The sequence below is a fragment of the Populus alba genome, chromosome 18 (genome assembly GCF_005239225.2).
Source record: "Populus alba chromosome 18, ASM523922v2, whole genome shotgun sequence".
In the NCBI taxonomy this organism is placed as follows: domain Eukaryota; kingdom Viridiplantae; phylum Streptophyta; class Magnoliopsida; order Malpighiales; family Salicaceae; genus Populus; species Populus alba.
This window is the reverse complement of record NC_133301.1, coordinates 12989303-13014143: the sequence shown is the minus strand read 5'-3', so window position 1 is coordinate 13014143 and position 24841 is coordinate 12989303. Positions and strand designations below refer to the sequence as shown.

The 24841-nt window shown below is 37.3% G+C and overlaps 5 protein-coding genes across 7 annotated transcripts; 2 read left to right on the top strand and 3 right to left on the bottom strand.

Annotated features, from left to right (window-relative positions):
- The first annotated feature begins 521 nt into the window (after positions 1-521).
- Positions 522-5831, top strand: LOC118034317 (DNA replication licensing factor MCM5). Of its 2 annotated transcripts, none has more exons than XM_035039570.2 (18): positions 522-845; positions 944-1087; positions 1267-1446; positions 1534-1632; positions 1719-1855; positions 1941-2046; positions 2405-2539; positions 2614-2691; positions 2926-3030; positions 3179-3270; positions 3356-3488; positions 3582-3677; positions 3953-4044; positions 4141-4231; positions 4545-4654; positions 4775-4892; positions 5023-5124; positions 5482-5831. In XM_035039570.2, exons 1-18 carry the CDS (start codon positions 567-569, stop codon positions 5563-5565), a joined length of 2181 nt encoding a protein of 726 aa, XP_034895461.1. In that variant the 5' UTR covers positions 522-566; the 3' UTR covers positions 5566-5831. The 2 variants fall into 2 exon arrangements, with proteins under 2 accessions (XP_034895461.1, XP_073262504.1); XM_073406403.1 differs by having other exon boundaries at positions 2926-3066.
- A 145-nt stretch (positions 5832-5976) lies between these two features.
- On the top strand, positions 5977-11980 carry LOC118034319 (uncharacterized). Of its 2 annotated transcripts, none has more exons than XM_073406404.1 (9): positions 5977-6541; positions 8541-8898; positions 8991-9099; positions 9262-9385; positions 9777-9828; positions 9935-10081; positions 10185-10296; positions 10825-10951; positions 11457-11980. In XM_073406404.1, exons 2-9 carry the CDS (start codon positions 8740-8742, stop codon positions 11911-11913), a joined length of 1287 nt encoding a protein of 428 aa, XP_073262505.1. In that variant the 5' UTR covers positions 5977-6541; positions 8541-8739; the 3' UTR covers positions 11914-11980. The 2 variants fall into 2 exon arrangements, with proteins under 2 accessions (XP_073262505.1, XP_073262506.1); XM_073406405.1 differs by having other exon boundaries at positions 11290-11599.
- LOC118034318 (uncharacterized) lies at positions 11929-15477 on the bottom strand. Its single transcript, XM_035039571.2, has 5 exons — positions 15199-15477; positions 14388-15078; positions 13653-14059; positions 13023-13121; positions 11929-12403 (listed from the first exon to the last, which is right to left on the bottom strand). Exons 1-5 carry the CDS (start codon positions 15327-15329, stop codon positions 12190-12192), a joined length of 1542 nt encoding a protein of 513 aa, XP_034895462.1. The 5' UTR covers positions 15330-15477; the 3' UTR covers positions 11929-12189.
- A 686-nt stretch (positions 15478-16163) lies between these two features.
- LOC118034321 (ATPase 8, plasma membrane-type) lies at positions 16164-20609 on the bottom strand. The gene is made up of 11 exons (XM_035039574.1): positions 20257-20609; positions 19847-20161; positions 19393-19719; positions 19168-19287; positions 18916-19038; positions 18736-18840; positions 18299-18608; positions 17674-18188; positions 17242-17598; positions 16972-17147; positions 16164-16759 (listed from the first exon to the last, which is right to left on the bottom strand). Exons 1-11 carry the CDS (start codon positions 20461-20463, stop codon positions 16663-16665), a joined length of 2652 nt encoding a protein of 883 aa, XP_034895465.1. The 5' UTR covers positions 20464-20609; the 3' UTR covers positions 16164-16662.
- Positions 20610-23601: 2992 nt separating this feature from the next.
- LOC118034322 (large ribosomal subunit protein eL39) lies at positions 23602-24266 on the bottom strand. The gene is made up of 3 exons (XM_035039575.2): positions 24114-24266; positions 23924-24027; positions 23602-23842 (listed from the first exon to the last, which is right to left on the bottom strand). Exons 1-3 carry the CDS (start codon positions 24114-24116, stop codon positions 23794-23796), a joined length of 156 nt encoding a protein of 51 aa, XP_034895466.1. The 5' UTR covers positions 24117-24266; the 3' UTR covers positions 23602-23793.
- Positions 24267-24841: the final 575 nt, after the last annotated feature.

The window sequence follows — 24841 nt, the reverse complement described above, 5'->3', positions numbered from 1 at the left end:
TAAGTTTTTTTAATTTACATATAAATATAAATTGAAAAAAATAAAAATTTTAAAAATAAATCCACAATAAAATATAAAAAAATGAACAATGAAGCGTGCACAATTAAAGAACATGCTTTTTAGATTTTTATTAACAAAATACTGGCCTGTTTAGAAGCAAGTTATACTATTGTTGGACTAAAATTGACTATACATATATCGCATCAATAAATATATGTATGCAAGTACTTGTGATTATATTGTTTAAAATTACGGTAAAAAAAAAAAAAATAAAAAAATTACGGTAACTTCTCAAGTTTTTTTTATTTGATAAAGTATCAAATTATTATTTTTTATTGTTTTAATTTAATAATATAAAATATAAAAAAATTATTTTAATATATTTAAAACATTTTAAAAAAGCACATTGTAGCTCTTAGAAAACACACGTGCAACAAGCACGTGCCCACCCGCCATTTCCCGCCAAATCTTCGCGCTAAAATACGTGCGCATAAATTGCCTAAATCAGCCCTCACCTTCCTCTTTCACTTCACAGAAAAGGGGAGTGAGAGAATTTTTCAGTCAAGATGTCAGGGTGGGACGAAGGAGCTGTGTACTACAGCGACCAGGCGCAATTCCCGGAATCGGGATCCGATGCGGCGGCCGCAACTCCAAGCCGCCACACCATCCTCCGTAAATTCAAGGAATTCATCCGAAACTTTGAGGCCGATAAAAATGTTTTCCCTTACCGCGAAAGTCTCGTCAATAATCCCAAATCTCTCCTTGTCCACCTCGAAGACCTCCTCGCTTTCGACGCCGAGCTTCCATCCCTCCTCCGGTCCTCTCCCTCCGACTACTTGCCCTTGGTACGCTGACCCCCGTTTACATCTTAAATTTACTCGAGTTGTTGGTCCTTGCTGCGTGCCTCTATGTGATCTAATTGGATTTCTTTGCCTGTGTTTAGTTTGAGACGGCGGCAGCGGAGGTGTTGCAGAGTCTGAGGTTGAAGGAGCAAGGAGAGAGCGGGGAAATGAAGGAGCCGGAGACGAGAGAAGTGCAGATTTTGTTGAGTTCGAAGGAGGATCCTGTTTCAATGCGATTGCTCGGGGTTAGTAGCTTTTTATTTTTTATCTGATTAAATCAAGGGATTTTGAAAGCAAGCTTCCTGCAATTTACTTAGATACAGTCGGTTTAATTTAGGGCTTTTCAATTTACTGGCTGGCTGCCGCTTGTGGAAGAAAAAGTATTAGGCAAGTATTTGTTTTTAATTCATGTTTTTGTGTGTAGGCTCAATACATTTCAAAGCTGATTAAGATAGCTGGAATTACTATAGCTGCTTCAAGAGTTAAGGCAAAGGCAACTTACGTGAGTTTAGTGTGTAAGAATTGTCAAAGTACAAGGGAAGTTCCATGTCGTCCAGGCCTTGGTGGGGCAATTGTGCCACGTTCGTGTGACCATGTTCCTCAGGTTTATTTCAAATCCTTTGTTGCAAATCCATGCATTTGATGGTTTTGGGGCTCCAAATTCCATTTGTTTTTGTGCGGTTTTGTGCAGACTGGTGAAGAACCGTGCCCTATTGATCCTTGGATTGTGGTTCCAGATAAAAGCAAGTATGTTGATCAGCAAACCTTGAAATTGCAGGAGAATCCTGAGGTGATAATCTTGATTCTAGTCAATTGGATGGTGGTGTCGAGTTAAACGGCTTTTTCTGACTGGTTTTGTTTATGTTGATTTTAAAGGATGTCCCTACTGGGGAGCTTCCTAGAAACATGCTTCTCTCAGTGGATCGGCATCTTGTTCAAAAAATTGTACCTGGCACACGATTGACCATCATTGGGATTTATAGCATCTTTCAAGCAGCCAATTCATCAGCCTCGTAAGAATGATTATATTTCATTTCTGCATGTTTGTGCTTATTGTTTAATGGTAATTGATTTTTTGTTAATGGTTCAACTCTGCAGCCAGAGAGGAGCAGTTGCGGTTAGACAACCTTATATCAGGGTAGTTGGAATAGAAGAAATAAACGAGGCCAGTTCTCGAGGTCATGCAGCTTTCACTGTAGAAGAGGTACAAGTAGAGATCACCACTTATAACTGTTTTAATAACTTTCAGCACACAAATTTTTTATTGCTCATGATAGATTCACCACTACTTTTTTCATGCATGACTGGTTTCTACACTTATTTTTTAAAAAACTTGGTTAGAGTTTTAGATGCATGACAGTAGTTTTTATCAGCTGCTGCTGCTTACTTGTGGGAAGAGATAGGAGGTTAAAATTACCCTAGAAAAATTTCTATTACTAGACAGGCTCTTCTCTTCTCTTTTTCTGGCTTATACTCAATGCTGCCTTGCTGCTAGGAAACCTCCTGCTCGTGTTTTGGTCACTGATCACACGCGGAAAACTGATTCTTTGTACCATGTGCAGGTAGAAGAATTCAAAAAATTTGCCTCAAGAACAGATGCATATGAAGTCATTTGCTCCAAGATTGCTCCCTCTATATTTGGAGAAGAGAATGTTAAGAAAGCAGTGGCTTGTCTTTTATTTGGAGGATCGAGGAAGGTACATACCTTGAACCTCAATTGTTTGTTGGTATGATGTTTATTGATGTTTGAACAACTGCTTCACAAGTGCAGAGTTTGCCAGATGGTGTAAAGTTGAGAGGTGATATTAACGTGTTGCTTTTGGGTGACCCATCTACTGCTAAATCACAGGTTAGTTCTTTATTCAGTTCTTAATTTATGTGCTGAGAGCTCTTTCTAAGTTGAAAGGTGTGTAGTTGTTGTCTCATTTACGCATTTTTCTGCTGAAAGGATTTCCCTGGTCTCCTTATTTTTTTCCAGCATGGAAAATCTTAATTATGGTAAAAGTTCATGATGTGTGCACACGCGAGCACCCACATGCATGCGTGTTTGTGTATGCTGATTATAATTTCCTTGCCTGTGAAGTTTCTCAAGTTTGTTGAGAAGACCGCTCCTGTGGCTGTATATACTTCTGGAAAAGGCTCGTCAGCTGCTGGTCTTACAGCTTCTGTTATACGAGATAGCAGCACTGTAAGTTCTCAATCTTGTTTGGCATGTGTAGAAGTGGTGATTTTTCATTTATTGCTTTAAAAGTAATTTCTGTTTTAGCTAGCCAATATTCTTCTTGCACAACACTATAAAAGTCTTCTAATTTAAATCACAAAAATTTGGCTTTCAGCGTGAATTTTATCTTGAAGGAGGAGCCATGGTTTTGGCCGATGGAGGTGTTGTCTGTATAGACGAGTTTGACAAAATGAGGCCAGAGGATAGGTAATTAAACTCAAAGTAGATAATCCTGTATCTTTCCGCTTGTGATTTCTAGGAATTCTTAAGATTTTGTGTCTATGCGACTCAGGGTGGCTATTCACGAAGCCATGGAACAGCAAACAATATCTATTGCGAAAGCAGGAATAACTACCGTTCTCAATTCTAGGACATCAGTGCTTGCAGCTGCCAACCCTCCATCAGGTCGTTATGATGATCTCAAGGTTAGCAGCTACGTCTTTTGGTTCATCTTTGCCAAATTCTTAGAAGAAAGAATTTGATGTCATAAGCCAACAATTCTATTGCTCGCCTTTCAGACTGCACAGGAGAATATTGATTTACAGACAACCATCCTTTCTAGATTTGATTTAATCTTCATTGTGAAGGATAAAAGAGACTATGGTCGAGACAAGGTAATTTGCATACTCATCTGAAGCGTTTTCACTTGAGTTGATATTAGATCCTGCAGGGAAATGTGATTATTCTGTTATGTTTCTTGATGGATTAGAAGACACAGGACCATATAATCATATATGTTGGTGTGTATATTTATATGAAAACTAAATATGATTGTTGTCAAAAAGCTTATTTTGATGAATTTAAAATAGCTAGTGTTTTACATGCTTTCTTTTCTATTTCAAATTCCTGTGAGTCCTTGTGGCGTTTGAACTAAAATCTTCTGTTACAGACTATTGCTAGCCATATCATAAGGGTACACGCATCTGCCGATAGAACATCGAGCAATGGCAGAGCACCTAAAGAAGAGAATTGGCTGAAAAGGTATCTTTTTGTCAGACTTAAGGATACACTCTTTACAATCCTTCTTTGGTGAGAAAACCATGAGGAGCTAATTGGTACAGGTTATGGCTGTTGCAGGTACATACAATACTGTCGAACTGAATGCCATCCCCGGCTGTCAGAATCTGCATCCAGTAGACTGCAGAATGAGTATGTCAGGTTCAGACAGGTATTTGTTGCCACATGCTAATTCTTTTCAAGAAAGAGCTATCATTTCTTTGATTGCTTGAGTTTAGATGCATTTTCTGTTAAACTCAATGTTTACACTTCTTGCTCCATTCCACGTTCCCTTCCATAATTTAGTTTTGACTGGGCAGATCTAATTACACAAATTGACTTCATTATTGTCCAACCAATCAACAACACTGCAAAGGATTCTTTTGAAAATTGTTTTGAATTATTTATGCGTTATCACCATGTGCATTTGGCTAGAGCGTTACGGGCTGCTAGTCTGATATCTATCAATCTGGTGATTTGATTAGGACATGAGAAAGCAGGCAAATGAAACTGGGGAGGCTTCTGCAGTACCCATTACAGTAAGGCAGCTGGAAGCTATCATAAGATTGAGTGAGGCTCTTGCAAAGATGAAAATGTAAGTGTAGTTATTAAGGTTGGCAAGTTTGAGAGCCTGCACAGGTGCTTGTTTTACAATTTTCCCTTTGTTTATAGCTTGGTGTGTTGATTTGCAACTTATTCATGAACTATTAATTAGGTCCCATGTTGCCACCGAAGCGGATGTGGTTGAAGCAGTAAATCTTTTTAAGGTTTCTACTGTCGAAGCAGCACAGTCTGGAATAAATCAACAAGTGACTCTCACTCCTGAGATAAAGGTTTGTCGATGTCATTGTTACTATTTGTTCTGTTTTTCTGTCTGTCATGAGTTTCTCAACAACCTGTTCTGAATTTTATTGGCATGTAATCTGTCAATCACCTGCTTAATGTTTTTTCTTTTTTCAACAGCAAGCAGAAACTCAGATTAAGAGAAGATTAGGAATCGGAATGCGCATATCGGAAAGAAAGCTGATTGATGAACTTGCCAGAATGGGAATGAATGAATCAATTGTAAGCATCATTTAATTTCAATGCCATTCATTTGCTTCTCACTTTAGATATCTGGTTGAAACTCTTACTGTCACCTCTTCAAGTTCTTAAGAGTTTGATGCCATGAAAAGAGTGGCCAGTGGCCACATAGAAATGTCGTGACATTTTGATAAATTAAAACACCTGTTATTTGTGCAATAATATGCCAGCCTGACTGCTGTCCATTATTTAATGGAATAAAGCAATAGCCATTGCTATGATCTCCAGGGTTCACGGGACTTGTATAATCCTTGCAAGTAGAATCTTTATCTCTGAGATCTGAAATCACAGATGCCATATGTATTGTGTTTTTATCGATATTGTGATTGCATTTGGCAGGTGAGACGAGCTCTAATAGTAATGCACCAAAGGGATGAAATCGAATATAAGCACGAAAGGCGTGTCATTATCCGGAAAGTATAATCTATGCAGAATTGATATTCGTCATTGAAAGCAAATTATGAGAAGCTGCCGTTCAGTGATGGTAACTAGGAAGTTAACCAAAGCATGACTCATGCATTTTGTTGGCATCATTATGGTTCAGCTATAATCCTGGCAACAGGTTAATCAACATATGCATGTGCAAATGTAGAATTGGCAGAAGTAAAAGGAGATTATCGAAGCAGTAATTGACTGTATTGATTTGAATTAGAGAATTTCTTTTTGTAACACATGCTAGTTAACTTGTATTGCTGATTTGCCAATCCTTTCTCATCTCCTACATTTTTTTCTTCTGGCAAATTCTTTTCTGGTGTTCAAAGTCTGAACTGATCAGGGTGTCTGTTACTATCTTGCTAAACTGCAACTTCTTTTAGGGCCATTTGGTATGGTTGCTGGGTTTTTTATCCTTCCGAAAACTGAAAACAGGAACTTGTTTGGTCGACGAGCAATTTGTTCTGGGGATAAATATGCTTGCTTCTTTGAAAGAAAATGCCGAGACTCAACCTCTAGCAACTTTACAAAGCGTGGTAGAGGAGGTATAAAGTGCAGAAACAAACACAGGACATTGGCAACATGCACGGGTATGGTTAATCACAAAACGAGTCCATTTTGGTTTTCAGTGTCAGCCAAATAACACATCTTTTTCCTAAAATCATTAAACAATTCCCTGAAAACCTATTATACTCAACTAAAGCTTAGTATTAACATACGAGTTTTGGGCAGAAAAAGCTTGTCGACAAAACTTGGAGCCACAGAGAAATACTTTTTCTGGTCTAGAATACAGCTTTTTTCTAGAATTCGCTTGGTTCAGACCCAGCCAAATTTTCTAAGACATCTTCATTTTCCTTGGATAAGAAATCTATATTATCACTCTTTCCCTGATGATAGCGATTCAGGAGATGAATGTGCAAGCGCACTGGGAGTGGCTGCGTCATCAAAGATAAAAACACAAGTCCAGGTATTCTTTGCAACCCTTCCTCTTGAATCTTTTTGCCATTCTATGCACCTACATTTGTGAAGATATAAGTTAAAACTCACTGCCATAACCAGCTCAAATCAAACATCGCACACAAAAATCATACATAGAATGTCACCTTGGACAACATCCTCCAGTGTTCATCAGCTGCTTCAACTTTCCCTGTTGTAGAATCATAACCAATCACAGTTTCTTTAACCAATTTCTTGAAATTCCTTCGCCTGGACCTCAATTAGTCAACTGGTTGTACTTGTTCTTTACTTGGTCATATGATTATACTCCTTACCGAATTTTTCTGTGTGCTTGCTCGACCGTTTCCCGTCCCGAACTCGAAAGAGTAGTGGTTTTCTTTGATCCCTTCTTCACCTCTTCAACCAGTAACTCAATAAAGCATCAAGGAACAGAACAGCAGCATTACAAGGCTAACATTTTTTGTTGCCATTATTTTACAAACAATTACTTCAGCTAACTCTTCCATTTTATCTAACAGAAAAACAGGCATAAAACACATTCAAGATGATCAGAGCACAAAAATCAATGAATATATATAAAGAAAAACAAAGTGATGATCAAGTCTAGAATTAACCCGTATAGAAAATGATTGCACATTTGCACCTATCATTATTAACAAGCACTAGCTTTAAATTTCCTAATGAAACAAACACGACCCAGATCATCGATTCTAGCATTCTTCACTTGTAACAGAGAATGTCTTGAAAAAAAACATCGATAAAACTGATAAGCCTTTAAAGTGAAAAAAATAAAAATGAATTAAATGATTTTTGTCGTACCATAACTTGCTGGAGTCAGGAACTTCGTGGGAAGATAATAGAGAACGGTGTGCAAAGCGGTATTATGTTGGAAAGTATAATAATAATAATTTTTTAAAATGATTTTAATTTTAAAATATATTAAAATAATATTTTTAATATTAGCATGTTAAAATGATTTGAAAATATTAAAAAAATTATTAATTTAAAACAAATAAAAAAATAAAAAGATTTTAAATTTTTTCTAAACTATTTCCAAAACACCAAAAACCCTTGGAAACGTTATTCTTGTGAAAACACGAGTTTCGAAACGCGTTTCTGTTTGACTTAAAAGAGAAAACGAAAAACAATACCAAAGTACCGAGACACGTTTGCTTCTTTTGTTGCCAAAACGAAAAACGAAACGGATAACCTCAAATTAGCCCCCGTCCAATGACTCTGTTCTGAATGGTCCTCTAGCTATATTTTTATACAATTTATTCCCTAATATATATAAAACTTATCAATTTGATCCTTCCATAAAAAAATTATGCCCGGCTTCATCTACAGGATAAAATTCCACTCTCTCGATGCGTATTTAGGGACTAGCAGTAGCAGGGGGGGCATTCTTCCTTAACACAAAAATAGGGATGGGGGCAGAAGTCATTCCATAGAAAACTCAAACTAGATTGTATATATAAATGTACATTGTATTGATCTTCATCGGAATATATTTCTTGAAATTGATTTTTTATATTGATTTTTGCTGAATTTACCTTTCTATTATTTATATATTATTATATACTGACATTATGCTAAAGTTCAATATTTATAATATTCTCATGTTTATGCCTTGTATTATTATTGTTGTTGTTATTTTATATTTGATCTTCAATATTATTTTATGATCATAAAAATAATATTTTTGGACATGTTTTGTCTTGAATTAGATGAAAAAAAGAAATTCCCTACATCTTGTCCCTAATAAATATGAATGCACCAATAAAATAATAAAAAATATAGACAGAAACATACTTGATTTGATTTAATAAATTAACTTGATGATTTATTGACTCAAGACCTAGTTTGAGTTAATATAAAAACATGGTTTTTTATATGAAAATAATTTATTTTTATATTTTTTATATAAAAAAAAACCTAGATTAATTCAAATTAATTTATCCAATTCACTACCGTGATCTTGATCCTGACAATTGGGTTGGGTCTTGTAGATATACTTGAAAGAAGGATCCAATTGATGATTCTCTTGGATACAGTCATGTGGGGATCTAATTGAGAAAACAATTATAAGTTGGGGACTGATATTAGGTTACCCAAAACCAGAACAGAAAATAAAACCGAACAGCCCCAAAGCAACCATCAGTTGAAGCCTCTTCTGTTCACCTCTGCAGTCTGCCCTGCAAGAAAACGATGCTTCTTTCTGATACTTTAACTCCGGCTGGCCATGGTCAACTGGGAAAAATTATATCCCCACTCTCTCTCTCCCCTTCTTTCTCTTCACGTCCCCTGAGATACGCAGTGCTTGGTGCTGGCTTTGCTGGTCTCTCCGTTACCTGGCATTTGCTGAAGGTACAGTGCAGTGCAGTACTCTACTTTATCTTTCTCCTCTCGTTTCTTGCTGTAGTATTTTTTGGGTAAAAAGAGTATATTTACAAGTGCAGAATAGTCCAAAGGAGAAGGAAATGAGAATAGACATATATGATGAAGTGGGTATAGGAGGAGGTGCTTCTGGTATTTCTGGAGGTCTTCTTCACCCTTATTCTCCTAAAGGTAATGCTTCACTTTTCTCTTTTCTCTTTTCTCTTTTCTCTTTTTTATTCTATAAATAATCATTCTTTTTTACTTCTCTGAATCATCTTTGAGTTTTGATATATCATTTTCATTTAATTTATTTTGTTGTTTGAATTCGAATTGAACTATGGTAATTGGTAGCTAAACTGCTTTGGAGAGGAGCTGAGTGTTGGAAAGAAAGTTTAATGCTTTTAAATGTCGCGGAGGCGGCAGCTGGATTATCTGGTGTAGATGATTCTGATGATAGTTTTATTGTTAGGAGAAGGTTTGTTCTCCTTTCTTTTTTTAATGTAAGATGTCAAGAATTTTGAATGTTCTGAGAAATAAATTGTGCATCTCTATGGCACAACGAAGAGTTATCATAGTTTGACATATGCTAACAAGTGATGTGGATTTACTAGTTTTATAATGCTGTTTGTTTTGAATGATTTTGATTTGTTGAATTTTTATGATTTTTCTTTGAGTTTGGAAGATCATTTTGAATATTCATTTGTAATGTGGATCCCCAAGCAAGTTACTTTTCTGAAAAAAGATAATACCGAGTCGGAGATTTTCTCATGTTTTTGTTTTAGGGAGTTAGAAAATTGATTATATTTCTCATTTCTTGGATCTCTGCTTTCAGCTTGTTGGTACTGATGTCTATCTACCTGCTTCAGGGGCATCTTGAGGCCAGCAGTAAACACCAAGAATTTGATTGTATTGACCGATGTAATTCCTTAAGACCTCTGTATTAGAGCTTCAGTGGATTCTATCATGAACTATTTATGTGGATCTTAGACTGATGTGTGCTGTATTATCTGTGTTCTGCAAGTAGAATGCCCAGAATTATGATGCCAGTTGCAGAATTGAAACCATTGATGAGGACACTGCCCAAAAGCTTGTGCCAAAAATACATGTACCTTTTAACTCAGCCTTTTATATGCCTGAAGCTGTAAATGTCCATCCTCTGCGCTATCTTCAGGTCTGAACAACTAATCCATTGTATTACTTGTATTACTCCGAATAGGATTCAAATTCTTGCTTTTTTTAACAATGTTTTCTTCTTTCTTCATTTATTTTACTAGGCACTCTTCTTAGCATGTCAGAATGTGGTGAATGAATCATCCACTTCTAGCCATGGACAAAAGGAGCTATATTTGCACAAAAAATCAGTTCAAAACCTCCTTGAATTGGAAGGTGATGGCAAGTACTATAGCTTAGGTCTATTCTATTTAGTATGTATGGGGGTATTTGATACATGCAGACGTTTGGTCTTAGATTTTTTTTGTTATGTCCATCTTGGCTGTATGTAATGTGCTATTTGCTTGAATTCGATGCCAAGGAAAGAGTAAAAAAGAATCATGTAACTTTCTTTATGCTAGCTTTCTGGTGCTCTTTTTTTCCCGAGAATCAGCTTATGATCTAGTTGATAGGGTTTTTTCTGTATTGTCTGAATTGCTCGATCCAGAGCCAAGAGACATCTAAATATATTCACCTGAACTGGTAGTTGATTTGAGAAAATAGGAAACTTCCATTTTTTGAAATTAATGCCTTCAATATGCTTAAACCTGTTTTCTCGTGCCCTGAAATTATCCAGGATTGAAAGTTATTTCACATATGTGAAAGTGTATATTTAACACATTCTGCTGCTGCACGTGATCTTTGGCATGCTTAAGCTTCATTAGTTTCTTCCATGATTACTAATTTGTATTAACATTTATGTAGGCGAATATGATGCAGTGATAATCTGTCTAGGTGCCAAAGCAGACATGCTACCAGAGCTCTCGGGGAGGCTTCCGTTGAGGACATGCAGAGGTGTAATTGCCCACCTGCAGTTGCCTGCTAATATAAGGTAAAGCTTGTGTTCTCCCTTGCATTATCAATCCAGAAAGTCTATAAGCAGGGAATCAGGACTCCTTATAGGGATGAATTTCATTATTTGCGCAAGGCTGGCTAGCATATGAATGCAGCTTGAGCATTCTAATGGGATCAGTAACAAGGTTGTTTTTGGTCTGTTATGCTTGAGATTTCTCAATCTCGGGAATGGAATTGGAATTTTAGAGTCCAGATTGTCATGAATAAGTCTGTAATAAGCAAGATTTCCAAATTCCAAGATAGTTGAAATTCATACTGGATTCAGTTTAAAACAAGACGGCCTTGTGTTTCATAATGGTTGTGAGTATCTTACAGGTTTCCAGTATAGATGTTGCAAGTTAATCCTGAAGCAGTGGTTAATAAGGCAAATGCCCTGAGAGCTCAGGGTTGGTTTGGGGTTAAGAGTGGAGTGATGCATTGAATGTAGGACGGGGAGGGAAATTATCACTTTCTGGCAAAACTCATGTAGATCACTGTTTCAGGGAAGAATATCCAGACCATGCCCCTTCAATATTATCAGATGCGTGGCTCGCCATCCAGGGAAGCCGAAGTTTATACATGGGCTCAACATGGGAATGGAAATCAAGGAATTCTAATCCAAATGTTTCAGTGGATGAAGCTTCAAGAGCTCTTCAAGAGCTTCTGCCAAAGGTATCTGCCTTTTATCCAGCAATAAAGGATTGGACTTTCACCAAAGCGAACGCAGGTTTAAGAGCAATGCCGCCATTAACTGCCCATGGATCGCTTCCACTTTTAGGCTGTGTCAACTATTTTGTAGGCGAGAATGTTGCCGGCAAATACTGGTTATTTGGAGGGCTTGGTTCAAGAGGTTTGTTGTATCATGCTTGGCTTGGAAATTTGATGGCGCGGGCTGTTATTTCTTGTAATGAACAAGTGATCCCGTCTGAACTGACTGCTTGGAAGAATATAAATAGATGATTAGACAGAATTCCCTTGTGTATGAACATGCAATCACGGTTCTTAATTGATGAACTTCTTAACATAATTATAAGAGCCAGCCCGAGATATGACCTCGCTCGAAGCCCTTAATTGATAGTTGACTGGATCAATTCATGTGTTCTGGAAACACTTACAGAAAAGTTCATGAAAACACTTGCAGAGAAGTTCCTGAAATACTACAACATGCGAAACATTTGTTCGCCCGGATTGAAAATTGACAGGTATATAAACTATACATGAAAAGAACAATTCTTCCTAGCTTGACGTCCAAATGTAAACCTGGCCACCAGCGGTTGCTCCTGCTAGCATCCCAACCCTGCAAGGATGAGCATGAAATCTGCATGGAATAGCAGTCATGTGGGGACTCTGTAGAGTCCTGATTACTCGTCTTTGAGCTGGAGAAATGATATCAACTCCTCTTTTCATATTGCCAACGTAGACAAACGAATCATCCCAACCCCAGGTTGCTCTGCTCAGTCCCAGAAAAAGCAAAACAGAAACTGTTAAGGATATTTACTGTTTTCATAGTAATAAACAACCTTCTGCATTCTCTTAACTTTGAAACAGTACTTCTTGTTCTCGACTCTATATCCTGCATCTATAGACTTCGAACTTTACTATCATGTCCAGGAAAAATGGTAATACACTAAGGATGGACCACTTAATCAATTATTTTTTTTTTTTGAAAAGGAGAATCCTCATTAGGCGTGATGGAAAATATGCTCAAGCTCGGGGGAAGCTTGAGTTGAAAGTGGTTTAAGAGGTAAATAGATCATAAACCAATCCAGATGAGCACTATATTTTTGGATGGATTGTAGTCAAGGAAATGCAATATACTTCATGATGCCCTACAATGGAACCGGCAGATTCTAATTTTGATAGGACAAACGCAAAAAACATAGAACAAGCTCTGAACTAATCACGTAGAGATACAAAATTTCTCAGGAAAAAAAAGGAAAAAGAAACTTGTACAAATTCTGAGCATCATATATCGTTAACAAAAGATCCACCTTTTATTTATTTTTATTTTTATTTTTTAAAAAAGAATAGGATTAAACGAGCACTTGTCAAGTTGGCCAAAACCATACCTGAAACTAGAAATCCATCGACCTGTCTGATTACAATGGTGCACCCTAGAAGCATCCTCGAAATTAACTCCGCTTAGTATACCAACTGTGTCATCAAAACTATTGAAAAGAAACCGGGGGAAAAGTCAGTATCAATTACATTCAAGTCCCATCACTAGCAATTACACCATATATCAAAAATAATTTGAGACAAAACCAAATGATTACTGCAAGCTACATGCCGCATACAACAAAATTTAAGATGACTAATAAATACAATTTTGAAGCATGATATTTAGCATTTCTTAAAACTACCTCTCCAAATTAAAGTGGGCAAATGATAAAAGAGAACATTAGGAAGCACCCTGAATTTCTACCACAAAGCAAAAGAGAAAAGACATCCACTCCAGTTGCAATCTGTTTATAATGCATATGTTGAGAAGCTTGATCAGACCAAAGATTGATGTTTCAATAGTATGGATACAAATACTGGCCAGGTATAAATTATTATTTTTTCCAAGTATGAAATTATATGTTTAATAGAACACTGCGGTATTATAAAGCCAGCCACGTATACATAATGTCCAATTAAATAAATAGATTCGCATACTGAAAAATCAAACATATGCAAGTGCATAGTGCTGTGTGTACCTTGTGCTTGCAAGTGAGCTTCCAGAGGGAGAGAAGTAAGCAGAATGCACAGCCCTCTCATGATTTACAATCTTTAAGCTTTTGGGTTTACCTGCATCCACTTTTCTCAAGTCCCAAAGGCAAACAGTTGCATCTGAGGAACTAGTGGCCATAATGTTAGGGTTTTGTGGATTGAAATCTATGGTGTTGATTCTGTCTTCATGCAGGGTCCATTGGGATGAAACACTTCCTGTCCTATCATCCCAGACACTCAATCCTCCACGACCCTCGCCAAAATATAAGCTCTTCACATCATTTGGATGTTGAGAAAGAGAAAATATAGCATCATCACAGGAGTGTACTAGATCAAATACTTCCTTTTCAGCATCCATTAAACGGAGATATCCATCATAGCAGCTGGTGAAGATCTGCAATTGATTTTAACAAATAAATGAGCCAAAACCTTACGAAACACAAATGCATACTCGATATTAGTCAAATAGATTGGCAGGAAAACAGTAACTCCACAGAAACGCGAACAATTTTACTGAATCACATTGCCAGTGCCAACATGTATTGTGAATATTGCATTTACTTAACAGTCATTTTTGGGTCTAGCTTAATCGATGTCTATCAAATAGAAAAGGTCGAGCAGATCCCTAATTATCTATAAAACTTCTTCAGCAATCTGTAACAAACTGCAAATGTACCGATTATAAATCCACGTTTCAACAAGGAAATGAAAAGGAACATTACCTTGGATAAACAAGATTGCTGGAACAAAATCCCAGAAATTGGACCAGTATGCGGGCGATACAAAAATATCCCGTTACCTGTCTCCCCTTTACTATCCACATTCCAAAATGCAACATTACCAAGCTTATTCCCAGCTGCAACTATGTTTACATCGTTCCGCGGAAAAAATCTCACTGTCATTATCCTTCCTGGCATAATCCTTGCAATATTCTCTGGCTCCAAACTCATCGATCCCAAATCAACACAACCCTCTAATTCCCTCTTCTCTATCTTAATCCCACAATTCAAATTATCACTTTCAACCTTCCTCTTAACCGGGCCGCACAAAACCCTATCATGTCCCTCCTCTTTAACAACATTAAAACAATCAAACTCCTCTTTAACTCCAACACCCAATTTGGGTTTCCTTTCGAAAGACAAAAGTGCGTCTATAAATTCTCTATCAGAACCAGTTCCGTCGAAAGCATCCTTCATTTTCAGCGGACCCGGGACACACGGCGAAGGCTTTTCTCGGTTAATTGAAGTCTGATTAAGAGTTGCTTTATCAGAATTCTCATTAGAATCAACATCTAAAGAATTAGAATCAGGCGGCATTCCTCGTGTACGCAAAGATCGTCTTATAACAATTGGAGTCTCAGATTTTTTGGGTTTCTTCTCTGGACTAACTTTATATGACTTTGCTGACCCATCTCTGCCATCGAAACACAAAAAAAGACACAGACCCATTTCTTAACATGAAACCCACATAGTAGTTCCTTGTATTTATCAATAAAAATTGAACAAAACGAGAGACAAAGGGGGAGGGAGCTACCTTGAGCGTTTGGTGGCATTAGAAAGAAGAGAGGCTTTAGCGCGGAGTTGAAGAGCAGCCAACATTTCATCGTTTCTTCGAATGTTTTCGAGTCTCTTTAACTCGTATTCTGTTAGTTTCTGAGTCGCCATTGATGCCCAGAAAAGAATTTTACAGAGAAAGAGGCGGAGAAGGGTATGTGGTTTTGTGGGTATTTATGTTTATTAGGAAGGGCATTGGTGGATATTGGCGGGAAAATGGATTTTGGCGGGAGATAGACTAATCGGTGCAACGTAGCCTTATCTCTTGCCGTTTGAAAATGGAAATTTTTATAGAAAAAAGAAGTTTGTGTGAATTTTATGATGTGTGTATTGGGCTGGGTTTTGAGTATACTTGTCGGTCCCGAACCTAGTTCAGGGTTTGATCTATTTTATCACTCGAATTATAAATTAATTAAGTTTTTTTTTTTTAATAAGTGAGTTAACATAGATTTATTTTAAAATAGTGTTATTTTGAATAAAAAAAGTTCAAATTTTTTAAAACAAATATTATTTTAAATAAAAAAATAAAATAACTAGTTTTGGATTAAAAAAAATTGAGAATTAACACAACCAGGTTTTATTCAAGTGTGACCAGATTTGACTTATCATATATTTAAATAAATAATATCTAAAATATTTTGGAAAAAAAACTAATTGGAGTCGGGTTTTTATTCAACAAGTTATGGACGCAGCATGAATAAATAAACAGTCTTGAGACTTTTGAACATCGACTTGAGCTTTGCATACAAAATGCCAGAATCTGAACATTTATGAACAGTTTATAGATTTCATTAATTCTTTTTGATTATGAATGATCAATTTTAATTTTAATTATAAAGGAAATAGTTTTGGTGAACCAAGTTGGTTTGAGACATCCCTAATTATTAAAAAAAAAAGAGTGGAATATAAATTTTGCTCAATTTATGGCATGCTAAAAGTGGGAATATCACTGGTATTAACCAGCAAAATGTATGAAATTTTGGATCATATGAAAGGTGCTTTCTTTCCAACCCATAGCAACCTGAAATAGGAAAAACAATGAAAGCAAGCAAAAACAATGTGTAAGACCACAAGGACTCACAGAAGCATGTGAAGGAAACATGGTTGCTAGGGTTTTAAACTCATCATTCTTCTATTAAAAGTAGCCAGCCAAAACTTGTGAAGGGAAGGAAAGAAAGAACAGACAGAGATTATATAATGTGATATTATAGCTTAGCCCCTTGAGTTCTTCACTGTATTGTAATCTCCCCTAGAATTCTTCACCATTCTCGGAAAGAGCTACAGCGAATCTCCCTTGTGAAGATCCCTCCGATATTTTGAATAGAAAATAAATCAATGGGAAACAGAAAAATGCAGCTCTGACGTTAATTTCATTGTTTGTTCTCTCTGAACTGTCTCTCTGTCTTATTTGCGCATTCTTGTTTTTACAACTCTTTTAACATCTTTAGACCGTGTAGTGTTGTTGGATAGTCTCAATGTCTAGCCCCTTCATCTTCACCACTGAGTCAACATGTCCCTTCAATGTGTGAAGCTCTCTGAGCCTGCAAAATGAACCTCAATTCATAAGCATTGTATCCTCGAAGGAACGAAATTAGTGACAAATGATCATCAGCTAGCTTAAATCCTAGTATTTTCCATGTTGTTATAAGAAGTTTTAAGGTAGGCTGCTACCCTTGTAGAAGTTTAAGTTATAGTGTTCGCATCTGACAAGAGAAATGACCTTATTGTAGTTTGTGTAAGCTAAGTACTTTACCTTGCTACTTCGGCACGCTTCTTAGCCTGCTCAGCTAGCTCATTCAACTCTCTGTAGGTGGTCTTGTCATTGAACATGGTTTCTGGGGGTTGTAGACCATGAAGAGTACGTTGAGCGGTAGCCCATTGAGCTTCTCTCTCACCCTTTCCATAGTCCTTCTTGGTGGTGAAAGCAGTCTGAATAGATTTTAAGAGGAGCAAAAAGGTTATGCAATTACCAAAAAAGGAAAAAGAACTCGAAAGAATGTTGATGTTTTTATTGTTTCAAAACCTTGTTTTGCAGCAGATTATCCCAGGCCTTCCCAGTCAATGCATAGCGAATGATGAACTTGAGGATATCGAGAGGGATGTAGGTGATAATGCTGTAAATCCAGATGATTCCTGCCCATCCCCAACCAACCCCTTGGATTCTTGCAAAGGACCAGGTTGCATATACAGCAATGATAGTTGCCAGCAACTGTGCGGCAATGAAGGCACCAACAAGTAAGAGACCAGGGCACTCAACAAAGGACCAGCTCCTTGACCTGGTTACAAAGATGAGTGCCTGACTGATGATGCTCACTTGAAGGTAAAGAGCTGCCGTGAGCTCATCTGGCTTACCTCTGATTGACCTCACACCGAACTTCTCCTGCAGACATTAAAATGTTAAAAAAATTTTTTAACTTGGATCTTCGATACGAGGCATTCAGAATGATTGACTTACGGAGAAGAAATCTGTATCATGAACAAGCCAGAAGAACACCACAGTCATGATTGACATATAGGTTCCAAGCACAACGCCTGTGGCAAAGATTTCCTTGAGCTTCCATGAGTCGGGCACGGGAGATGGCTTGACTCTATCTTTGGAGATGGTCATGATGGTTCCGTCATTGAGAATAGCAATGATCAGGACCATGAATGGTGAGAAGTCGAACTTCCATATAAGTGCAACAAGCAAGAATCCCAACACAATACGGATTGTGATGGAAACAGCATAGATTGTGTAGTTCTTCATCCTCTGGAAGATGGCTCTGCTTGTCAGTACAGCACTGATAATAACACTCAAACCTGGTTCTGTCAACACAATATCCGAGGCACCCCTAGCAGCATCGGTTGCATCTGCCACAGCAATACCAATGTCTGCCTTCTTCAATGCCGGCGCGTCATTGACACCATCTCCGGTCATACCACAAATGTGCTTCCTCTCTTGTAGCTTTTTAACAATCTCATACTTGTGTTCTGCGTATCAAAGTTTTACACGAGTTAAATATTCAAGTTAGCAGCAATTTTCTGAGAGACTGCTCAAACATTTGTATCAGTAATAGAGGTAAAATGAAAAATTCCATTACCGGGGAAGACCCCGGCAAATCCATCAGCCTTCTCGATGAGCTCGTCAACTGGAATGCCAGCAATGCCCTCATCCTTGCTGTTACCAAGGAGAGATGATGAAGGATACATATTTGTACCCATCCCAAGCCTGCGGCCAGTCTCTTTGCCAATAGCAAGTTGATCGCCGGTTATCATTTTAACATTGACACCGAGGTCAAGGGCTCGTCGGATAGTCTCAGCACTATCATGCCTTGGAGGGTCGAAAAGAGGCAAGAGACCCACAAACTCCCATGGTCCTCCTTCGCTTTCCTTGTTCTTCTCTGGAATCGTCTATAAACAGGGAAAAGAAAATAAGCATGTCATCAGAATAAATGATGTTTCAGTTGGTTCGTCTACCTTGCTATATTCCAAGGAATCATACGAAATGAGTAGCAAGTGAATTATCGGATTAGTCTACCTGGCGAGCAACTCCTAGGGAACGAAGGCCACGATCGGCAAAGTTGTCAATGATTTCATGGGCCTTTTTGCTCATCTCGCCTTTGAGTTGGCAGAGGTCGATAATCTGGCATTTAAATAGAAAATTAGAACTGTTAACATAAGGGTTAGTTTTCAGATAAAACATGCAATCAATGCTTACCTGCTCAGGAGCTCCCTTGCTGCTTCTGTACCAGTCACCTTTGCTGTCATAGTAAGTGATTGCAGTGCGCTTTTCCACAGGGTTGAAGGGCAAGAAATGCACTTCGGTGATATCAGCTCTTGCCTTAAAATATCACAAGAAAGCAACATAAATTTCCCATTTCAGTGACTCCATGAAATTTATATCGAAAGTGGACCAACAAAAACCACGAAGTGCTCACAAGAACAGAGATTATATTAGTGAACCGTTTACCTCCTTGGGGTCGCCCAACATCCCAACAATTGAAGCATCAATGGCATCCTGATTCTCAATTCTGGCAGCCCTGGCAGCATGTAATAAAAGGGTGTCCTTGTCCATGTCCTTCGCGAACACCTGTAATTACCAATATAGGTAGTGAGTATTGAACCTTATTAGACATACAAAATCATGCAAGGCAGATCTCCTTAAGAATTATATGATCTGGCTTAGCTCACTGACCTCAACAAGGTTCTTGTCAACGGTAAGCTTGTTGAGGGTTAGAGTTCCAGTCTTGTCGCTACATAAGACATCCATTCCAGCCATTTCTTCAATGGCAGTCATTCTCTTGGTGATGGCTCCTTGCTGTGATAGACGGTGAGACCCAATAGCCATTGTCACGGACAAGACTGTAGGCATGGCAATCGGGATACCACCAATGAGAAGCACCAAGAGGTTATCGATCCCCTCTCTGTACCTCCTGTTCTGGATTGGGTACATCACTATAATTTCAATCAGCATACCGATAGCAATTGAGCAGATACAGAAGTTACCAATAGCTGTCAGCACCTGATAAAGAGCGTGTGGAGAATTATATGAGTAATCTATATGAAAAACTAGTACCTTGTGTGATAAAATTAGAAGTAATGGCCAGCTTGTATGTATCCTGTGTAACAAAATGAAAGGCGAGCGATACCTTCTGGAAATGGCCGACATTATTGGTGTTGTCAACAAGGTGAGCTGCCTTGCCGAAGAAGGTATGAACACCAGTGGCGATGACAACAGCCTCGATTTCACCTTGCTTGCAGGTTGAGCCGGAGAAAATTCCATCTCCAGGATTCTTTGTGACCGGAAGGGATTCACCGGTCAGAGCAGACTGATCGATCTTGAGCGGATCTCCCTCCATGAGACGAGCGTCAGCTGGGATAATATCTCCCAGCTTGATGCTGATCATATCTCCTGGTACCAGAATTGCTGCATCCTGCTCACTCCATTTTCCATCCCTCAAAACCTGCAAATTTAATTTTATACACAATGAGTTACGCTCTATGCTACATGAGATGCTGATGAATGAAATAGGAAGGAATTAGGATGGACTTAAAGTACCTTGGTTTTCGGGGCAAGACCGGCCATCAAAGCAGCGGCGGCATTGCCTGCATTGTTTTCTTCGATGAAGCTGATGGTGGAGTTGATGATAAGCAACACAACGATACCAACAAAGTCTTGCCAATCCGGAGGTTTGCCTCCTCCGTTGGCCAGAGCAATGGCCATTATGGCAGCTGCTTCCATGACCCATGATAAAGGATTCCACATGAAACCCAAGAACTTGAGAAATTTGCACTCTTTTTTCTCCTCTAGCTTGTTGGGGCCAAAGATCTTAAGCCTCTCCTCGCCTTGTGCGCTGGTCAACCCTTCCCTTGTACATCTTAGCTGGTCAAATACCTCTTCAACAGGAATTCTCTCCTACATAAACAGAAACACAGAGACACCCACACATAAACAAAGCATGTATGAGAAATTTCTTTGTTTTCCTTTCATTTTAAAAACATGAACCATCAAAACAATGTGATCCAGAATGTCAAATCCAAATGAGAGAAAATTAACATGATATATACATATACCGAAGAGAAATGCTTACAAGATCAATATTCTCATTTTTTATCTGTTCCAGAGAAACGTCCCCCATGGTGAAGGATGAAACTGAAGATCAAAAACAAGAAAATCTCAACCTCAAGTTTGTTTCTTGGGGATGCAAAGTCTCTTTCAATAGGCCTAAAAGATACCCTTCATTGGCCTATCAAAGAGACAACAAAAGACAGGAGAGAAACCAGAGTTATTTGTTGCTCTTCAGAAGACAGCAAGCATTTGTTTTTGAAAACGTAGTTATGTTATATAGCCACCTCCTTGCCATGAAAAAGCAGTAAAAGCTCGAGTAATTCGGCCTTCTTTGTGTTTGACTCTGTGGTTTCCATGCCAAAGTTTCCACCTTTTCTGGTGGTAACAACATCACATTAGAATGCTTAAAAACGTTGTTGCTAATATTATCTCTCTAATGTCATGTCAAGATCTTGATAGAAGAAGGTTCAGAGTTTTATGGGACGAATAGGAACCGTCTCATTTGTGGTTTAAAGCCCAATAAGGGGAAAAATGCATGCATCCATTTAGCTAATTATTAAAAAACTACCAAGCCTAACAATGCATTCTTTCTCTGTAAAAAAAATGGCAGCCATTCAAATTATGGAAAATTATGGTGGTGTTCAAACTTACAGATTTGAATTGACCTGCTTAGACCTTCAATTGTATATCCGTAATCTAACGGTTCATTTTGGTTACTTAATATGAAGATAAAATTATCAATTTGATTTTTTTTATTATTTTTTTTTGGTATTGAAAGCTCATAATGCATGCTTTTATAGAGAATCTTATTATTAAACTATATGCCAACAAGAGATTTAAAAAAAAAAAAAAATTGAGGAAGTCAGAATATCAAGTTTCATACTCCGCTAAAACAATGCCATTAACCCAATCCGATTGATTTAGACAAACCAATCTGAACTTGCCTTTATCAACACCAAAAAAAATTAAAAAAAATATTAAAACAATACCTATGCACCAGGCTCTTTTCCGTACAAGTTAAAAAGAATGTTTAGAAATGCAAGATAACCTGTTTTTTTTTTTAAAAAAAAAAAAAAATTATTTTAATATATTTTAATATAAAAAATACTTTAAAAAATAATCACCAATACATTTTCATACTTCAAAAACTATATTGCTAGCATCACAAGATACCTTGCTACTAATCCTTCTTTTACAACGTTGCTGATTTCCGCTATTTAATGTTTTTTTTTTCTCGGTCTTGGTTGACTATTAAATATTTAAGCTTGTTACTTCACCATTGCAACAAGGCCAAGAAGGCGATCCACTGTTTTGGTTGATCTTCCACCCGATTTATGAGTTGTTTAATTCAGCTGCAGAATGCAGATATCGCGAGCATGGAAAAATGAAAACCAAAAAGCCATGTAATTGCTTTGATTCAACTATCAACAAAATTACACAAATCCACCATTCCACCCAGAGGCCAACAATCCCATTCTTAAGCAGTCAGAATGAAGCATTATGATTCGAGATCAATTTAATCTCTAGACTTGGCAGTTTCCTTGCCACCAATTGAGGCCGCATCACTAGAACAGGGGCCGCCTGTGCCTCATGCTAAGATAAGTAAACCAAGACGACAACATACAGAGAATTAAAATAACGGGGGCTGTTTCCTATCTGTCCAGTTAATCTGCGAGTAAATCACACATAAAATTGACAAAATACAGGGTGCGCAAGTTAAACATATGACCTTTTCAAACAGCAAGTAAAACTTGCTTGCGAAAAGAAAGAATTTCATTATCTGTATTTTTAACAGCCATCTGTTAATTCCCATGACACCATGATTATCCTATTGGATTTCATAAAACTTTGCACTAATTTGTAATTCTATGCAGTCACCTTTAAGCCATTCTTGGCCCCTATTACACGACCTTAAGATTAGATTCTGAATAGCAAAACAGAGTTTATAACTTGCTTCTAAGGCAGGCACACAACTGCAGCTCAAACAATTGAATGACTAGGCCAGCTAGCTCAGAAGACATTCTGATCTAACACTCCAATTCATCGAAATACATCAATAAAAAACACACTTTCAACCTCTACCAGTAGATTTACTTTCTAATTTTTTTTTCCTACACCAAAAAAGGGACCAAGCCTGAGATAATTTGAGTCATTCTACATGTACTGTGTCCAAATTTCAGTTCAACCTTCACAAATGATGAAATAAAACAGAAGGCAGGAGTTGCAAACAAAACCATATAGACTAACCAAAATATAGCATAACTACAATGCTAAACTCTTTCTCTAAATACAAATTAGTCCATGCCCTCAAACAACTCTCGCAACCCCAAGATTACTCCTAAACAATAAAGATGAGAATCATATTTACTTCAACAAATCCTACCCTGGAACAAAGCATACTTGTGACAAGCACCATTACCTCATCCAAATACCATTATTCCCAGTTTTAAGAACTATTCAAAATTCTATATTTTTCTATTAGCAAACAATCCAAACAATTCCCTCATCACCACTGACACTCTGCTGAACCACCATCTAACCCCTTGCTTCCTTCTTTAAAAGACTTCCCTGGCATATTAACAAAAAAGACCTTACTATCTACACTAAGGCAGTGAAGCATTTCAAAACAAACCAAAACCACTTATTCTAGTCCCCACCAAAAGCTTTAACCATCAAATAGAGTATTTGAAAGCTCACAAACCCAAAACTAATAGTCATCAACACGATCTAAGACTGCATGAGATAAACAAATAACAGGATTGGACGAACAGATAACAGAGATTAGGGAAATTACCCCACAAACAAACCTAGCAAACAAAAAAAGGGGGAGCGAAATAAACGTAAAAGAATATCACATTAGCCTGAATCAGTCTAAGCCATTTGTTGAAATATAAAAGCAAGCTCAAAATTAAACAGCAATCCCTTCAAAATCAAATCTAAGTAAGACTTGTGAATATTTTCAAGTCTCGCAAAATTAAAAACTAAAAAGCACTTGAACAACTCAAACTTCAAATCATTTCTTCCAGCTCAAAACCCTAGCTTGGTACGGCGCCAGTGCCTGCGCTTCGCATTGTACCTTCACAGCAACAACGACAACAAAAAAATCATCACTTTGAGCCAAAATGAGCATGAAAAAGGGTAAAGGAGGATTTAGAACCTGATGGTATTGTCAGTTCTCATGCGGATCCAGTGAGGGATGGGCCTGTTCTGCCTCATCTTCTTCGCCAGCTTCTTCTTGATCCTGAAGGTCTTGTGTGACGGCTACAAAGCAAACATCAAACGTCAGTACCTACGTAAGACACATGTATCGTCCACACAAAACATGGAGAGGAGTAGATGGAGGGTACCATTTTCGCGGGTCTGGGGCTTGAAGACTAGAGACTGAAGCAGCCGATCGCGATAGAAACCCTAGGTCGCCGTGTTTCGAAGTTTTATAGAAATGAGAAGTTAACGGCGTCGTTTATTTGATTAGCATGATGGGCCGGCGTGTGTTTGTGCTGAGTGGTGGGCTGGGAGAGAAAGAAACGACGGCCCGACAGATATGGCCTATAGATATCAGAGTGAGCACAGAAGTTGCTAGGGCCGAGATTTATTAGGTAAGCCCGGAGTTTTTTGAATAATTAACCGTGTGCTGAAAACACGAGCTTACAGTAAGAACTCTAAAATTTATAATTTGTGCAATTTTAAATTTGGGTTAAATAAATAATTTTAATTTTTAATTAATTTAATATTAAATAATAAAATTTTAAAAAAATAATTTATAAAAATTATCAAAGTAAAAAAAATAACAATAAAAAATAATAATCAAGTTTTATAGGAAAACTAGATTTGAGTATGATGAAATTGTAAGAATAAATAAATAAAAATGATCCCAAAAAAAAAATAGTAATTAAAAAATAAAAATCAAATATAATAAATAAAAGTGGTGAAATTAAAATAAATATTAATTAAAAGTACATGGATCAAGTTTTTTTAAAAAAAATAAGAGAGTGAGATTAAAAAATAATTCTAATTTTATAGATTAATTAAGATAAAAAAATATTAATAAAAAAGATATAAATCAAAGTTAAAAGAA

Coding starts and splice junctions, on each gene's coding strand:
- LOC118034317 (XM_073406403.1), top strand. CDS start 567: ATGTCAGGGTGGGACGAAGGAGCTGTGTACTACAGCGACCAGGCGCAA. Junction 2,692..2,925: donor CATCTACTGCTAAATCACAG/GTTAGTTCTTTA, acceptor TTGCCTGTGAAG/TTTCTCAAGTTTGTTGAGAA. Junction 5,125..5,481: donor TGGGAATGAATGAATCAATT/GTAAGCATCATT, acceptor TGCATTTGGCAG/GTGAGACGAGCTCTAATAGT.
- LOC118034319 (XM_073406404.1), top strand. CDS start 8,740: ATGCTTCTTTCTGATACTTTAACTCCGGCTGGCCATGGTCAACTGGGA. Junction 10,297..10,824: donor AAACCTCCTTGAATTGGAAG/GTGATGGCAAGT, acceptor ACATTTATGTAG/GCGAATATGATGCAGTGATA. Junction 10,952..11,456: donor CAGTTGCCTGCTAATATAAG/GTAAAGCTTGTG, acceptor TCACTGTTTCAG/GGAAGAATATCCAGACCATG.
- LOC118034318 (XM_035039571.2), bottom strand. CDS start 15,329: ATGGCGACTCAGAAACTAACAGAATACGAGTTAAAGAGACTCGAAAAC. Junction 14,060..14,387: donor AGCAATCTTGTTTATCCAAG/GTAATGTTCCTT, acceptor AATCAATTGCAG/ATCTTCACCAGCTGCTATGA. Junction 13,122..13,652: donor AGCTCACTTGCAAGCACAAG/GTACACACAGCA, acceptor TCTTTTCAATAG/TTTTGATGACACAGTTGGTA.
- LOC118034321 (XM_035039574.1), bottom strand. CDS start 20,463: ATGTGGAATCCTTTATCATGGGTCATGGAAGCAGCTGCCATAATGGCC. Junction 19,288..19,392: donor TTGACAAGAACCTTGTTGAG/GTCAGTGAGCTA, acceptor TGGTAATTACAG/GTGTTCGCGAAGGACATGGA. Junction 17,599..17,673: donor ATGATACAGATTTCTTCTCC/GTAAGTCAATCA, acceptor TAATGTCTGCAG/GAGAAGTTCGGTGTGAGGTC.
- LOC118034322 (XM_035039575.2), bottom strand. Junction 23,843..23,923: donor AGAACTGACAATACCATCAG/GTTCTAAATCCT, acceptor GTTGCTGTGAAG/GTACAATGCGAAGCGCAGGC.